This window comes from Staurois parvus, unplaced genomic scaffold (assembly GCF_062004578.1).
Source record: "Staurois parvus isolate SC_StPar_1 unplaced genomic scaffold, SC_StPar_1.0 ptg000264l, whole genome shotgun sequence".
NCBI lineage: Eukaryota > Metazoa > Chordata > Amphibia > Anura > Ranidae > Staurois > Staurois parvus.
Window position 1 is genome coordinate 7356986 of NW_028318060.1, and position 18234 is coordinate 7375219.

General features: G+C 40.2%; 1 protein-coding gene across 4 annotated transcripts in view; it reads right to left on the reverse strand.

The window, feature by feature from the left end:
• Nucleotides 1-7124: 7124 nt before the first annotated feature.
• The window catches only part of ASRGL1 (asparaginase and isoaspartyl peptidase 1), a 107576-nt gene continuing 96466 nt past the window's right edge, over nucleotides 7125-18234 (reverse strand). For all 4 annotated transcript variants that reach the window (XM_089681344.1, XM_089681343.1, XM_089681346.1 and 1 more), the window contains exon 7: nucleotides 7125-9383. In XM_089681344.1, coding sequence (XP_089537470.1) covers nucleotides 9169-9383 — 215 coding nt within the window. In that variant the 3' untranslated portion in view covers nucleotides 7125-9168. The remainder of the gene's footprint in view (nucleotides 9384-18234) is intronic.

Genomic DNA, 18234 nt, shown 5'->3' on the forward strand with positions numbered 1-18234 from the left:
TGCACATTATGCACATGTTGCTGCAATGCACAAATATGAGTGTACCCCAAAAGCTTCAAAGACTTCTATCTAAACAGGAAAACGTTAAATGAACCATATATGTGGATGGATCGTAAACATTTTCAAAATCTTCAATCCAAACAGAAAAAGATCTAAATAACTATAATAATACATTTTTCACAGATTCCTATCAATGTGATGTCTATATGAAGAAATGACAATCGTTAACATAAATTTTATCTATAATCTTTGCATATGTCAGGACACCTACAGTTTTAATAGTACGCAGCACATGGTGCACAGAACTACTTTGTTCTCTGATCTTTGTATGTAATCAGTGTTTGTTCCTCTTTTTCATTGCTGACTGGCTGACTGCATTATTCAGTGCACTGGTTTCATAAGTTGGAGCCAACAACTCCTTCAGTTAATACTTAATTAAATCAAAACACAAGATTAGCCAGCCATGACTGCTGTGCTTGGAGATTTGTGATTAACTGAATGAACTTTCAAAGGTCAACTCAATGTCAACACTGTTCTTTATTATAAAATTACTCTATGACATTACCCAGTGGACTTGAAAAAATACAACTATTAATTAGGATGCACTAAAAATAAAACAAATGGTACTGTGCAGTGTAATTTTTTAAGCACACATTGCACTTCTCGTTAGAATATTCAGAAGCATATGTACAATCGACTTGTCTTCATTTCACTGGTCTCATCTGAATAAACATTCAATGTTGAAGATTAACCTGGAAATAGTTTCCATTAGAGTGCATAGAATTACCAAGCAAAGTTATTACTTTAACAAAGTTTAACCATTAGAATGCCATTTTATATTGTACTGTTCTTTTTTTAAAAGACTTCTGTTAAGGACCCCTTATTCCCTAAATTCCAAACAATAAATATTGAATTTTAAATTAATGCATTTGTTCTAGTTAGTATAAATATCAACAGGTCCAAGATGCTGATTATCAACAGAAATGTGACAAATATGAACAACTGTAGGAAGGTATGTAATGTCACTCTGCCAACCTTTGGTCTTTAACCACTTTCCCGTCACCCTATAGCAGAAATACTGCTACAGGGCAGCAGGGGTGCACAAAATCACGTGCATTTGCGTGATTTTGCATTTCCGGGTAGGGGGCATGCATGAGCCGCGTGTGTGCCCTACTCACGTCGCTGTTCGTGGCCTCGACTGTCAATCACCGGGTCCCGGCCAGTGATTATTTGCCAACACTCGGTGATCTCTGAGTATTATCGACGGGGGAGAGAAATGTATGTAAGCAATACAGTTCTCTCCCATCAGCTCCAGCACACTGCTTTGTATAGCTCTGCATAGTATAGCAGAGCCATATAAAGCAGTGTGCTTACAGTGTAAAGCGCACACACAGCTTACTGTGAAACAGCACACAGTTAACCCTTTGATCGCCCCACTTGTTAACCCCTTCCTGCCCAGTGCCATTAGTACAGTGTCAGTGCTTTTTATTAGCACTGATCACTGTATTGGTATCACTGGAGATGTTAGTGACATCAAATCAGTTCCTCTCAGTGTCAGAATGCCCGCCGCAGTCCTGCTACAAGTTGCTGATCGCCACCATTACTAGTAAAAATAAAAAAATCCAGTATATATATCGCTATTTTTAAATGCTATAACTTTCACGTAAACCAATTTATTTACACGTATTGGTATATTTTTTTTTTTAGCAAAGACATGTAGCAGAATACATTTTGGCTTAAATTTATGACGAAATTAAATTTTTTTAATGGACATGTTTAATAGCAAAAAGTCAAAAATATAGTTTTTCTCAAAATTGTCAGTCTTTTTTTTATGCACAGGCAGTCAAATACCACCGAAAGAAAGCTCTGTTTGTGGGAAAAAAAGAATATAAATTTCATTTGGGTGCAGTGTTGCATGTTCACGCAATTGTCAGTGAAAGTAACGCAGCGCCGTAGTCAGGAAGGGGGGTAAATCCTCTGGAAGGCAAGTGGTTAAATTCTTATTGTAGTTTTCTTTTTTGACTGTTATATAAAGTTAGGCTGCAAAAAAATGAAGTAATCATAAGGTGGATATCAGAACTTCTGCTTTCTGTGTGAGAGCAACATTCTATATCCATGAGTTCTACGTGTTCAAGCTGTATTGGAGCAAAGTACCTGTGATTGTGCAAGAGACCACTGGAGAAAGACCACCGCCCTTGCTCAGAAATTTTAGAAGACCACTAGAATACTAAAGGCAAAAAAAAAAAATGTAATTACTTTACAATTTATGCAGCCTTTAAACAACAATTTAACAAAAAGTTGCAACTGGGCTTAAATTTACCACCGTGTACTCTATTTTGTTCCTTTCTGGTGCAATCAGTTTTATAGGAAATCCTTGTCTTCAAGTCTAGCCATAAAACTTCAAGGGAGTAGGAAATGACTTAGGTGATGGTTTACTGTTATCTTATCATGAGCTAGGCAAAAACCTGGCCACAGATGGGCAATTTCAATTACAATGGAAAATTTGCTAAGCCTTGTACAAAAGGGGGAGACAATTGCCCAAAATCAGTTGGCTCTGCAGGACAAAAACTGCAGAGCCAACTGAGCCAGCTTTGATCTCCATCACATATACTGTGCTAGGCATGAATACTACACAGTGTAGCTTATAGATGATACAGTTTTTTTCATTCAACTTGCAGGTTGAAATAAATAATGTGACCCAATTCCCCCATCCAAACATTCATGGTGGATGAGGGAATCCTCCCCACTGAGCTATTGCATTCTTAATACGCTGATCAGAACTGCAGGCTATAGCCCGCAGCACTGGTTGAGCAGAGAAAATCCAACAGGATGGTTGTACAATAATCGATCGGTAAATCAACCTCTGTACAACCTCTCTGCCCCATACATCATCATCGAAATTTGGCTGGTCCCTGTTGAACTGGCTGATTTTCAATCCATATAAAGTTGGCTTAACTTTTTAGCAGTATTTGGATTTCAAAGAGTGGCTCTATCCAATGGGAAATTGATTCCTGAGATCATCCTGTAAGGTAGAACATTTGGGCAAAAAACAAAAGGGCTATATTATCTGACATCTTTATAGATGAAAACTGGACCACAGATGGCGAGTCTATGGAAAGGTTATCTAAATATTTGACAGCAGTGTCATTGGATGCAGTCAGCTGAAAGGCCTACATACACAAAGGTCATAAGAAAGTGACTTGCACATGTTAAAAAAAAGAACAAACCTCATATTAAAACCTAGCGTGTTTAAACACTATAGCTATCCATCAGCTTTTACTTTGTACTGTCGAAGCTTTTCCTTCTAAATTTCTATCTTGTTTCTGTCTGTTGTGCTACCTTGTGTGTATATTGCCAACTATGTTTTTTCAACGTTTTATATGAAACTGAAAAAAAAAAAAAAAAACACATTACAAACAGTAAGAAATCGAGTTGAAAATTAGTAACAGGGCTTAGGCCCAGTTACTGACAGAGTGTATTTCCTTGTGATGCCCAGGGCAATAGCAGCTAATAAATATAGCCCTAAGTATTGTGCTTTGTACAGGAGATGCAATGGTATGTTACATAATTTTGAACAATGTACTTTGCCTCTGGGCTCATATAAAATGCATTTGGAATTTGCTGGTCTTTTAATATTCCCTTTCAGACCATGTTGTTCTGCCTCCGTTCTTTAATGGAGAATGTTCAAAAATATTACAAACAGTAGCATATTTGCAAATACATCTACAAAACATTAAAAAACATAGGTTGTATAACACCAATCAAGAACAACATATATATTAAACATAGGAAAGCAGAGAATACGTAAACAGAACACTTTTATTTTATTAAGAATATAATTATTAAATATATATTTGGCAAGTACATAAACACATTCACTTCCATAGTTTGAAATACTTCCCCAGTCACTTAATTAGTTATTGCATTAGCAGAAGCTGGGGTGCAGGCAACATATTTAAAGGGTCTAGCCACCCAGTGTTTTAGTAACAGGTGGTTCAGTGGGCTGAGTCAGCTCCTGGTTTCCTTTCTGCTTTAGATAATCTGATGGCGAGAACCCCTTGACATAAATTTTGTTTCTTTGTCCTATTTGTGTATTTCTACCTACTTTTGGTTGTTTCAGCACCTCCCAGAACATTCTCCTTAATGGAAAATACAGTCCTCAAGACATTAGCAACTATCCAACACATACCAAAAACTGAAATCAATTCTAGCTGGACTGACACTTTAGTAAACATTCACATTAGAATACATATAGTATATATTACATTTACAAAATGTACAAAGGATACAACAAATGTAGATATATTTAAATATGCACTTTTCTGCTGTATGTGAATTTCACTTCACTTTCTCTATGAGGTGCAAAGAAACAGGCTCACTTAAAGTGATACTAAACCCACAAGAGTAAAATCAGTCTATATATACAGTCATGGCCGAAATTGTTGGCACCCTTGATATTTTTCCTGAAAATCAAGTATTTCACACAAAAAAGGTATTGCATTAACACATGTTTTGCTATACACATGTTTATTCCCTTTGTATGTATTGGAACAAATATAAAACAGAGGCAGAAAAGCAAATATGACATAATGTCACACAAAACCCCAAAAATGGGCTGGACAAAAGTATTGGCACCCTTAACTTAATATTTGGTTGCACACCCTTTGGAAAACATAACTGAAATCAGTCGCTTCCTATAACCATCAATAAGCTTCTGACACCTCTCACCCGGAATTTTGGACCACTCTTCCTTTACAAACAGCTCCAGGTCTCTCTTATTGGAAGGACACCTTTTCCCAACAGCAATTTTAAGATCTCTCCACAGGTGTTCAATGGGATTTAGATCTGGGCTCATTGCTGGCCACTTCAGAACTCTCCAGCGCTTCTTTGCCATCCATTTCTGAGTGCTTTTTGACGTATGTTTGGGGTCATTGTCCTGCTGGAAGACCCAGGATCTTGGACGCAAACCCAGCTTTCTGACACTGGGCCCTACAGTGCGACCCAAAATCCTTTGGTAATCCTCAGATTTCATGATGCCTTGCACACAGTCAAGGCACCCAGTGCCAGAGGCAGCAAAACAACCCCAAAACATCATTGAACCTCCACCATATTTTACCGTAGGTACTGTGTTTTGTTCTTTGTAGGCCTCATTCCGTTTTCGGTAAACAGTAGAATGATGTGCTTTACCGAAAAGCTCTATCTTGGTCTCATCTGTCCACAAGACGTTTTCCCAGAAGGCTTTTGGCTTACTCAAGTACATTTTGGCAAACTGTAGTCTTGCTTTTTTATGTCTCTGTGTCAGCAGTGGGGTCCTCCTGGGTCTCCTGCCATAGCGTTTCATTTCATTTAAATGTCGACGGATAGTTCGCGCTGACACTGATGCTCCCTGAGCCTGCAGGACAGCTTGAATGTCTTTGGAACATGTTTGGGGCTGCTTATCCACCATCCGGACTATTCTGCGTTGCAATCTTTCATCAATTTTCCTCATCCGTCCACGACCAGGGAGATTAGCTACAGTGCCATGGGTTGCAAACTTCTTGATAATGTTGCGCACTGTGGACAAAGGCAAATCTAGTTCTCTGGAGATGGACTTGTAACCTTGAGATTGTTGATATTTTGCCACAATTTTGGTTCTCAGGTCCTCAGACAGTTCTCGTCTCCTCTTTCTGTTGTCCATGCTTAGTGTGGCACAGACAGACACACAATGCAAAGGTTAAGTGAACGTCTCTCCTTTTTATCTGCTTTCAGGTGTGATTTCTATATTGCCCACACCTGTTACTTGCCCCAGGTGAGTTTACAGGAGCATCACATGCTTGTAACATTCTTATTTATCCGCAGTTGTGAAAGGGTGCCAATACTTTTGTCCAGCCCATTTTTGGAGGTTTGTGTGACATTATGTCGAATTTGCTTTCTTTCCTCCCTTTTTTTGTTTTGTCCCAATACACACAAAGGGAATAAACATGTGTATAGCAAAACATGTGTTAATGCAATACGTTTCGTGAGAAATACATGATTTCCTGGAGAAATATCAAGGGTGCCAACAATTTTGGCCATGACTGTATGTAGTAAAGCATGCCTGTTATACTCACTGTGGAACCTCAGGGTTTAATCCTCTGCATTGTGTAAAAACGCTGTTTGATCCTGACTTCTGTGATCCTCCCCCTTTTCCTGTATTCCCCACTTATCTCCTGACAAGACATACTGTGTGGAGTCACTCTTAACATGCTCAGTTTGGTGTGTATTTCTAGAGATATTTTTTTTTTGTCTTGGGAGAGTGCATGTGATCAGCACAGGACCAATCAGCACTGTTCAGACAGAGGTTCTGCATCCTCCTAGAGCAAAATGAAAATTCCTCCTACAAGCTTTAGCATGTGCTCAGCTGGACACTGATAGAAGTTACAAGACTGCTCTAACCACTGATGAAAAAAAGTATTTAGCAGTCTATATCTACTAATATAATTGCATTTCCAAGTTCTGTGTACTGTGGGAGACCAGATATGAATGCAGGGTCCTGGGTTTGGCAACACTAACTGCAGTCCCCCACAACTGCACATACTCATCTTCCCTTTCCTTCTCTGTCATTCCATTAGTCTGCCAGCAGCAAAGGGAAACATTCAGTACATCAGGGATGGGGAGCATAAAACTTGCTCTCACTTCTGACTAAACTCTGTTCAGCTGTGGTCAGCCTCAGGCCAGCACTCGAGGCTAGGTTCACACTAATGCGGTGCGGTACATCGCATGTGATTACCACTGGAACCGCACCACATTCCTGTGCAAATCACATGCGAATTCTGTGCGGTGCGATTTGAGCCACACATTATGTATGGCTCAAATCGCACTGCATCTGCACCAAAAAGGTGCGGGACCCTTTTTTTGGTCCACATTATAATCAGATTGCATGGGTATTCACACCTATGTGATCCAATTCTGCACATTGCACCCCGTTTTGCAGACCAATTTTTAGGGTGTTGTTAACTTAACATACACACCTGTAGCGGTTCGCATGAACGGGGTGCGATTCTGATGCGGTGCAGAATTTGCACAGAAAATGCTGTGAATTTCACACTGCATCAGTGTGAACCCAGGCTGAAAGTTTGAAGAATGCATAATCCTTCAGACGGGGATTATCACTATAAAAAGAGTTTATTAAAAGGTATTGTCACAGTGCAAAAGAAAGGCAGTACATAGATCTTTAAATAGTTTAACTTCTGATCATCATTCAAGTGCAGAAATGCAGTACAATTGTTCATGTCACAGATTACGTTTATTGCCACTTCATTATCTAATGCAGTTTATGCCAGCTCTTTCTGTACACTTAGACATTTACACAGATGAAAGCACCGGCTTATAAATGCTGGATGGAAAGTAAAGTGGAAGCATATAACTAATGGGTAAACTTCTTACCTGTCCTATGAAAATAACAGCTGAAATCTGATCAGTGTGTGAATAAAAATTTGTTGACTCAGTATTTGCGGAACATTGTAATCTGAGAGCATTTACAGTATCAAAAAAAAAAAAGGGATAATCTCTAGATTTAATTTTCCATCTATAAATTCAAATACAACCCCAATTCCAAAAAAAGTAGGGATGCTGTGTAAAATCTACATAAAAACAATGCAATTGACAATATTTTATTCACAACAGAAAATAGAAAACATCCAATGTTTAAACTGAGAAAATGTACGGTTTTAAGAAAGAATAAGGTAACTTTGTAATTGATGGCAACAACACGGCTCAAAAAATTTGGTACACGGTGTAGCGTCCCCTTTTCTTTAACAACAATTTGTGAACATCTGGGAACTGAGGAGACCAGTTAATTGCTGACGATTTAGGAGAGAAATGCTGTCCAGTTCTTACCTGATATAGAATTAGAACTGCTCAACAGTCCTGAGTCGTCTTTGTCAGATTTTTCATTTCAAGATTCACCAAATATTTTTAATTGGTGAAAGGTCTGGACTGCAGGCAGGCCAGTTAAGCACTTGGACTTTTCTACTATGAAGCCATGCTGTTATCATACTGCAGTATGCGGTTTAGCATTGTCCTGCTGAAATATGCCAAATCTTCTCTGAAAAAGATGTCTGGATGGGAGCATATGCTGCTCTAAAATCTGGATATATCTTTCAGCCTTCCCAGATGTGCAAGCTGCCCATTCCATAAGTAGTAACGCACCTCTATAACATTAGAGATGCAGGCTTTTGAACTGAGCACTGATAACAACCCAGAGGGTACCTCTCATCTTCAGTCCAGAGGACACAGCGACCATGGTTGCCAAAAAGAATGTAATATTACGATTCGTCTGACTACAGAACAGTTTTCCACTTTGCAACAGTCCATTTTAAATGAGCTTTGGTCCAGAGAAGTTGGCAGCATTTCTGGATCATGTTCAGATATGGCTTCTTCTTTGCATGATAGAGTTTTAACTTGCATTTTTGGATGACAAGGTGAACTGTGTTTACAGACAGGGATTTTAAGTATTCATGAGCCCATGCATTAATGACCATCACAGAATCATGCCTGTTTTAATGCAGTGCCATCTGAAAGCCCGAAGATCACGGGCATCCAGTATTGCATATTGGCCTTGTCCTTTGTGCACAGAGATTTCTCCAGATGCTTAGATATTATATACTGTAGATGATGATATATTTAAGGTTTTTGCAATTTTACAGTGAGGAAAATTATTTTGAAATTGTTCAAAAATTTTTAGATGCAGCTTTTCAGAGATCTTCACTTCTGAGATACTCAAGATGCCTTTATACCCAGTCATGTTACTAACCTGTTGCCATATAACCTAATTAGTTGCAAAATGTTCTTCCAGCTCTTATTTGTAATACCACTTACTCAGCCAACTTTTTGTTGCCCTGTCCCAACATGTTTGAGACATATTGCTGTTGTCAATTTCAAAATGACCTTATTTTTTCATAAAAAGGTACATTTTCTCAGTTTAAACAATTTGATGTGTTTTCTATTTTGAATAAAACATGGGTTTATGCAATTTTCAAATCATTGCATTCTGTTTTTATGTAGATTTTACACAGCATCCCAACTTTTTTGGAAATGGGGTTGTATGTCAAATATATAACTGTCTGCTAATGCAATGCCCCATACATACATTCTTATTATTCGTCACATATTGCAATTTCATTGGAATAATTTGCAATTATTGCATTTTCAAAGAGTTTCAGAAATCGGGTTGATCATGTTTTCCCCAAGATAAATACCACATTGTAGATTATCATCTTTAACAGCAGCCCATGACATTTGGTTAGAAGAGAATTTTGCTGTCCATTCACCAACACTGTTCACAACTATAACTCCACCAGTGTCATCTACCCGAGTTTTCATGTAATTCAGACCTGCATCTGAAGCTTCCTCTACAGACATACCTGTAGGAAAAAATATATTACAATAATTTTAAATGTTACCTTATACAGATATTTTTCATAATTTAAGTGTGCATGGCACCATTGTTAATTTTGTAGTCAACAAAATGTTTTTCTGTGTATGCAGCTGATCTCTGTACATACATCAGAACTTTATCTGAAGTCATGTGTGCACCATGCATGCACCCTAGCAGACCTTTGAAGTGCACCTGTGAATTGCCCATGCAGAGCAAAGCTGTATGTTTGTTTTTATGCCAGGCTCCTGCAGCTGCATATACTTACGAAGGCTTTGCTGCCACATCTCTTCATCCATGTAACATGCCAGTACTTCTGGGTATGGAGAAGCATGCAACTCTCTACTTGCTTCAACATGAAGAAACAAAATATAGGTGACGTGACAGCTTCAGCGACTGACTGCTCAGGTGCCCACAAGTGTCAAATGGGGGCAGGAAAAAGATTTTCCCATCCTGTGGAAGCTCAAGTTTCACCCTGGACTTGATATAGGGAATTATTCACTCCCAAAGCCTAAATGGAACAGTAAGGATGAAAAGCAGGAAAGTATGCTGGCGCTGGGGGTGCAGTTAAATGAACTTACTGCTTTGACAAATTGGCCAAATTACTCCCCTTCTCCTGCACACCCAAACACTTATTTAGGGAAGCTTAAAATTTATTTTTTTCAGTTTTAGGTAGAGAGGGGAAGCATTAAACCTTTTACCCTGGTTCTATTGCTGTCCCATTAGGTGCAGTAGACTCACCACTCTATTTGTACTGATGAGCAGTGTCGCCAAAACAAGAATTACCAGGTAATGTAACTATTCAGCATCTACCAAAAACTGATTAATTTCTGACTGGACTGACACTTTAATAAACATTCACTTTGGACCAAATACAGTATACATAACACATATATATATATATATATATATATATATACACACACACACACACATATATACACACACATATACATATATATATATATACACACATATACACACACACACACACACACACACACATATATATATATATAGGTAAAAAAGGCTTAGGCTTTAGAACATTTCAAGGCAATGACTTGCAGTCCTCTACTATTCAAAACCATAGTGCCCTCAAACCCTACATTACTGTGCTCAAGGTCTGATACCAATGGGGATTCCCTTTCAAGCTACTCCTTACACCTAAAAGGCACACTGCACTCTTTTTCTGATCCAGAGGAAGCGAATATTTTTGTGTCCCTGGGCCTCATGGAAGCTGACCAGACCCAGGCTTCTTAAAGTAGTCACGGCTCTCTGAGGGGGTCTCCAGGGGGTAACAGAACATCCACCAAGAGAACACTGGCTGGTCACAAGGGCCTCACCCGAAGAGCACCATTAACCAAGGATTAGGCTCATAGCCCAACATAAGAGTGCTGACACAGCAAACTTTTTTTACTTTTGATTTCCTTGCAGGTTGTCCTAAGTTCTTGAGCTGTTCTTGAGCCCTCTATTGGATTACATTGGTTTGGGGACAAGTTGGCAATGTTCATTACATTGCAATAAACTTTAAGATCACCAAGGCTGTGGTAGGATTTGAGTACACTTTTGTACTGTGGGTATGGCTAATTTTTAGCTGGCACACATTCATTCAAGGATGTTCAGCACCATGAGGGGATCCTGCCATCCCTCAACACACCGCTGAATATCTATGACCTCACGCTGTTCCTGGGAATTTTTCCTACCCTGATTAATGAACACTATTATGAGGGAAGAGGTTACATTTCTGCTTCCAGAGTTGGTTTCCTTTTCGACCAAGCCAAGGTATTGTCCACCACTGTAAAGCCTTATTTTACGGTTAGCCTCTTGACTTTACACTATACATCAGCTGTTATGCTGGAAAGAAAAAGCACCAGCTTAAGTGGTACAACTACACTTTTGTGGCCCATGGGTGGGGCAAAATTGTCTCTTCCTACCCATTTATAGTCATACTGCAAAATTGTTTTCACTATGATTTATTGTGTTAAGTTTTACAGCCTTGTGCAACCTCAGTGTTTGTGACAATTTCCTGATATTTCAGGGTGATCTCGAGCTCCTTTGATCGCCAATGGACATGCTGTCCATTGAACACTGACATACAACAAAGGTGCTGTGTAAGGGACTGGATGGTCAGGAGCTTTATCCTTCCCAAGTCTCTTGGTGTTGGGCCCACTTTGGTGAATTGTCTGAGCTTTTACTATGTTCAAGTCTACACCACATAATATGTCGATTGCTATGATTAGTTGAATGTACAATGACTAGAGTCCCTAGATTGTTTCCTGGCAAATTAGAGGGTTTACAACAATGCGTCTCATGATCCCCATCTTTGTCCTGTACTGTTCCCTAACTCTGCTAGGACTATTTCCCTATACTATTTGAGGATGAATGTGGCATGGGCCTGGCCGAACATTCCAAGCCTTGATTCACCCTTGAATGCAACTTCTAAAACCACTTTTTTTGTGCCGAAATTCCTGGACCCCTCCACCTATCACTCCCTATCACAGATAAGATGGACAGTCTCAAATAACGCAAGGGCTGGTGTCTTTATGATCACTCAGAAATTTTCAGCTGGCAAATAGACTCCTTTTCTGGTGGCTGTGTATCACTTCAACTTTGTTTCTTCACCTGGAGGTGTGGGAGAGCTCCGGTATCTCTTGTATCTTAATTTACATTTGGTCACAGCTGTTGTTACGGTTACATTATGACTATTACTATTACCCTTATTGAAACACATTCATATTGATTCCTTTTAGCTATGTTCTAATACACTTTGGTTTATTCTTATTAAATGGATGGAAATTAACTGAATAGAGATGATTACAGAGGTTTTAGGTGAACTTTTACCGCCACCTACATACAGAGGACAAAACCTTTGTCCTGGTAGGCAAATACAACCAAGTGGTACAAATATATTTCCTAGCAAAAACTTCAATTGAATATGTTGCCATTTGGTCACATTACATCTCACAGAATATCTACCTCTGTCAGACTGTGTGATCACAAGTCTGAACAGGGTAGAAGATAGCTGTATACTGTCCAGCATGTATAAGTGGGTCCCACTGTGACCAATTACTAAATGCCGCCTCAAATACACATAAACGTGTGATATAGTTATCTGTGAACTCATAAGTTAGCAATTTATCAGTGGAACTGACTTTTATAGTTTGTGAAGAAAAAGGCAACCAAGGCAGAGGTAGACTGGGGATAGATCCAAGGTTACATATAATATAAATTGGCTACAGCTATACAATTCAACTAATTTCATGTTAGAGTTATGACCCTTCTGTACTGTTAAATAACAAGATTCTATAATACAGAATTCTCCTTCTAAGTACATCATGCCCAGGACTAAAGACATTATACATATATTTTCAAAATACGTTAGAGAGCTTTAAGAAACACCTCCACTGACCGCTGTACTCAGTTTTGTTCAAGACTTACAGACACCTGCTATTTGTGTAGAAGGCTGGCAGACTGCAAGGCTTTATCCTCTTCAACGATGAGAGCTGTCCCTCGCTGATATCTTCTGTGCTGCTTTGAGGGTTCCAGATCCCCTCCTCTCCTATTGGCTGGTCACATTAATGCAACTCCACATGTATGCAGGAGCTCTATCGTCCTGGACACTTAGCTGGAATAAGCCAGGGGGTACACTGCACTAAACATGCACTGCACTGTAGTTTTCAAAGAACTACTACGGCGCTGTGGAGCGCCATGGTAGTTAATTCAAGCTTCCTGTCAGAATATCTGATATTCAGACAGGTCTGCAGGAGACCTGCATGGCATCCGTGATCTATTGATTGCTGGTGGAATGCTTTTCAGGCTCCTTTGGACAAAAATAATAAATGCACATTTTGTTACCTACAAAAAATGTGCATTTATTATTTTTGTCCAAAAGGTAAACTTATCCTTTAGCTGAGGCAAAGGAGGCCTTTAGATGTTGTTCTGGATTCTTTTATGACCTTCTGGGTGAATCGTCGTTATGCTCTTGGAGTGATTTTGGTAGGCCAGCCACTCCTTAAAAGGTTCACCACTGTTCAAAGTTTCTCCATTTGTGGATAATGGCTCTCACTGTGGTTTGCTGGAGTCCCAAAGCCTTTCAATTTACCATGTAAACTTTTCCAGACTGATATATGTGAATTACTTAGTTTCTCATCTGTTCTTGAATTTCGTTAGATTGCGGCATATGTTATGTTGCTTTTTGAGATTTTTTTTAGTGTGCTTCACTTTGTCAGACAGCTTCTATTTGAGGGATTTCCTAATTAAATAGGTCAGTAATCAGGCCTGGGTGTGTCAAGTGAAATTTAACTCAGATCTTCAAAAAATGTGGTTAACCACAGTTCATTCATGATTTAGCAAGGGGGGTAATTACTTTTTCATATAGGGACAGGCAGGTTTGGACAACTTTTTTCCCTTAATAAATAAATAAATAACCACTTTAAGTCCGCCCTATAACAGATTTACTGCTACAGGGCGGACTTTCTGTGCAAAATCACATACACACATATATATATATATATATATATATGTGTATATATATATATATATATATATATATATATATATATATATATATATATATATATACCGTATTTGCCGGCGTATAAGACGAATGGGCGTATAAGACGACCCCCTACTTTTCCTGCTAAAATGTAGTGTTTGGGCTATACTCGCCGTATAAGACTACCCCTCTTCCAATGCACACCAGTGGGAGCAATAGTGCCCCATCATTGGTATCAGTGGGAGGAATAGTGCCCCATCATTGGTATCAGTGGCAGGAATAGTGCCCCATCATTGGTATCAGTGGCAGGAATAGTGCCCCATCATTGGTATCAGTGGCAGGAATAGTGCCCCATCATTGGTATCAGTGGGAGGAATAATGCCCCATCATTAGTATCAGTGGGAGGAATAGTGTCCCATCATTAGTATCACTGGGGGGAATAGTGCCCCATCATTGGTGTCTGTCGGAGGAATAGTGTCCCAACATTGGTGTCAGTGGGAGGAATGGTGTCCCATCATTGGTGTCAGTGGGGGGTGGAATAGTGCCCCATCATTGGTGTCAGTGGGGGGTGGAATAGTGCCCCATCATTGGTGTCAGTGGGGGGTGGAATAGTGCCCCATCATTGGTGTCAGTGGGGGGTGGAATAGTGCCCCATCATTGGTGTCAGTGGGGGGGGGGGGGAATAGTGCCCCATCGTTGGTGTCAGTGGGGGGGAGGAATAGTCCCCCATCATTGGTGTCAGTGGGAGGAATAGTGCTCCATCATTGGTATCAGTGATGGAGCACTATTCCTCCCACTGACACCAATGACACTTGCTGACCCCTGTTCTAGTATGGTGCTGCTGCAGCCAGCATATGTGGTTGCAGCAGCACCTCTACACGGCACACTTACCTGCTGCTCCTGCACTCGATTTTCACGGGGCTGCTCGGCTCCGCCCCCTCGCCGGTGATTGGCCGCCTGTGTGCCTTTCCTGAGCTACAGTTCTGGCGGCCAATCACCGGTGAGGAGGCGGAGCCGAGCAGCCGCGCGAACATCCAGTGGCCGAACTGAAGGAGCAGCCGCGCTTCCTGGACCGGATCGTCGTGGGACCGGAGCCAGGTAAGAAACACCAGCCCCTGCCCACCCCTGTACTTAGTGTCCCTTCTGTTGGAAGGGGGGGGGGGGCGGCGGCGGCACCGCGCCGCCCCCCCTAAAAAGTGTCAGTATGCCGTATACCGGCGTAAAAGACGACCCCCGACTTTTGAGAAGATTTTCAAGGGTCAAAAAGTCGTCTTATACGCCGGCAAATACGGTATATATATATATATATATATATATATATATATATATATATATATATATACATATATATATATACATATATACACATATACTGTAGATGATTTTGCACCTTCGCCAAAAGGGGCACGTGTGCGCTGGACAGGCAGGTTTGCACAGCTTTTTTCCCTTAATAAATATTTATTTAACCACTTTAAGTCTGCCCTATAGCAGATTTACTACTACAGGGCAGACGCTCTGTGCAAAATCACGTATATAAACGTGATTTTGCACCTCCACCACAAGGGGTCACGTGTGTGATGGAGCGCTTGTTCTGCTTTGGTTGGACTCAGCAGAAGCTGATCAACAGGTGCCAGCCAATAGGTGATTGCCGGCACCCATTGATCACCAAGGACCCCTTTCCTGCCAGTGTCATTAATACAGTGACAGTGTATATTTTTAGCACTGATCACTGTATTAGTGTCTCCGGTTCCCCACAAAGAGTCAGTCAGTGTCAGAGTGTCTGCCGTAATATCGCAGTCCCGCTATAAGTCGTTGATTGCCGCCATTACTAGTATATTAAAAAAAAAAGTATATATACCGCCATTTGTAGATGCTATAACTTTTGCGCAAACCAATCAATCTATGTGTATTGGGATATTTTTAACAAAAACATGTAGTAGAATACATTTTGGCCTAAATTTATGAAGAAATTTGATTTTTGTATTGGATATGTTTTATAGCAGAAAGTAAAAAATATAGTTTTTTGTTTTTTTTTTTAAAACGTTGGTGTTTTTTCGTTTATAGAGCAAAAGATAAAAAACTCAGGTGATCAAATACCACCAAAAGAAAGCTCTATTTGTTGGAAAAAAATGACAAATTTCATTGATATACAGCGTTGCATGACAGCGCAATTGTCAGTTAAAGTAATGCAGCACCGTATCGCAAAAAATAAACATAAGTCTTACGGAGGTCAAGTGGTTAAAAACTGCATTTTGTATTTATTGGGGTTATCTTTGTGTAATATTAAAATTTGTATGATGATCTGAATCGTTTAAGTCTGACAAATATGAAAAAAAAAACAAACAAAAAAAAAACCACAGGTAGGGGGAAATACTTTTTCATATCACTGTATATACACACAGAATATACATACTCTATGTACAGTGGGGCAAAAAAGTATTTAGTCGGCCACCAATCGTGCAAGTTCTCCCACTTAAAAAGATGAGAGAGGCCTGTAATTGACAAGTGGGAGGCACATATGCAAACTGTTGCAATTCCTACACCGTTCACCTGATTTGGATGTAAATACCCTCAAATTAAAGCTGACAGTCTGCAGTTAAAGCACATCTTGTTCGTTTCATTTCAAATCCATTGTGGTGGTGTATAGAGCCAAAAATGTTAGAATTGTGTCGATGTCCCAATATTTATGGACCTGACTGTAAAAGACACCTGTCCACAACCTCAAACAGTCACACTCCAAACTCCTCTATGGTGAAGACCAAAGAGCTGTCAAAGGACACCAGAAACAAAATTGTAGACCTGCACCAGGCTGGGAAGACTGAATCTGCAATAGGCAAGTAGCTTGGTGTGAACAAATCAACTGTGGGAGCAATAATTAGAAAATGGAAGACATACAAGACCACTGATAATCTCCCTCGATCTGGGGCTCCACGCAAGATCTCACCCCGTGGGGTCAAAATGATCACAAGAATGGTGAGCAAAAATCCCAGGATCACACGGGGGGACCTAGTGAATGACCTGCAGAGAGCTGGGACCAACGTAACAAAGGCTACCATCAGTAACACACTACGCCGCCAGGGACTCAGATCCTGCAGTGCCAGACGTGTCCCCCTGCTTAATCCAGTACATGTCCGGGCCCGTCTGAAGTTTGCTAGAGAGCATTTGGATGATCCAGAAGAGGATTGGGGGAATGTCATATGGGCAGATGAAACCAAAATAGAACTGTTTGGTAGAAACACAACTCGTCGTGTTTGGAGGAGAGAGAATGCCGAGTTGCATCCAAAGAACACCATACCTACTGTGAAGCATGGGGGTGGCAACATCATGCTTTGGGGCTGCTTTTCCGCAAAGGGACTAGGACGACTGATCCATGTACAGGAGAGAATGAATGGGGCCATGTATCGTGAGATTTTGAGTGCAAACCTCCTTCCATCAGCAAGGGCATTGAAGATGAAATGTGGCTGGGTCTTCCAACATGACAATGATCTTAAACATACCGCCCGGGCAACGAAGGAGTGACTTCGTAAGAAACATTTCAAGGTCCTGGAGTGGCCTAGCCAGTCTCCAGATCTCAACCCCATAGAAAACCTTTAAAGGGAGTTGAAAGTCTGTGTTGCCCAGCGACAGCCCCAAAACATCACTGCTCTAGAGGAGATCTGCATGGATGAATGGGCCAACATACCAGCAACAGTGTGTGCCAACCTTGTGAAGACTTACAGGAAATGTTTGACCTCTGTCATTGCCAACAAAGGATATATAACAAAGTACTGAGATGAACTTTTGATATTGACCAAATACTTATTTTCCACCATAATTTGCAAATAAATTCTTTCCAAATCAGCCAATGTGATTGTCTGGATTTTTATTCTCATTTTGTCTCTCATAGTTGAGGTCTACCTATGATGCCAATTACAGGCCTCTCTCATCTTTTTAAGTGGGAGAACTTGCAAAATTGGTGGCTGACTAAATACTTTTTTGCCCCACTGTATATGTGGGTCATATTCGGAAGGAGCTGAGTCTAAGGGGCAAATCTTACTGGGAAAGGGAGGATTTGCTTTAATGGAGACACAAGCTTTTGTGACCTTGTATGTATACGTGGGTCATATTCTGAAGGGGAGAGCAGAACTGGTGGTGGAGGTATACAGAGCTGAAAGAAAAGGAGGGAATATTTTTTTCACAAGAGTTTATATGCATATTGTTGTGTGCAAAGGAATAAGCATAGGGTCCTTTCAAACGGGCGTTCTGTTTTTTTCATCAGTTCAGTCACGTTTTTTCCAAGAAAAAACAGATCAGTATACATCCGTTTTCCATCAGTTTACATCAGTTTTTTCACATCCTTTACCAA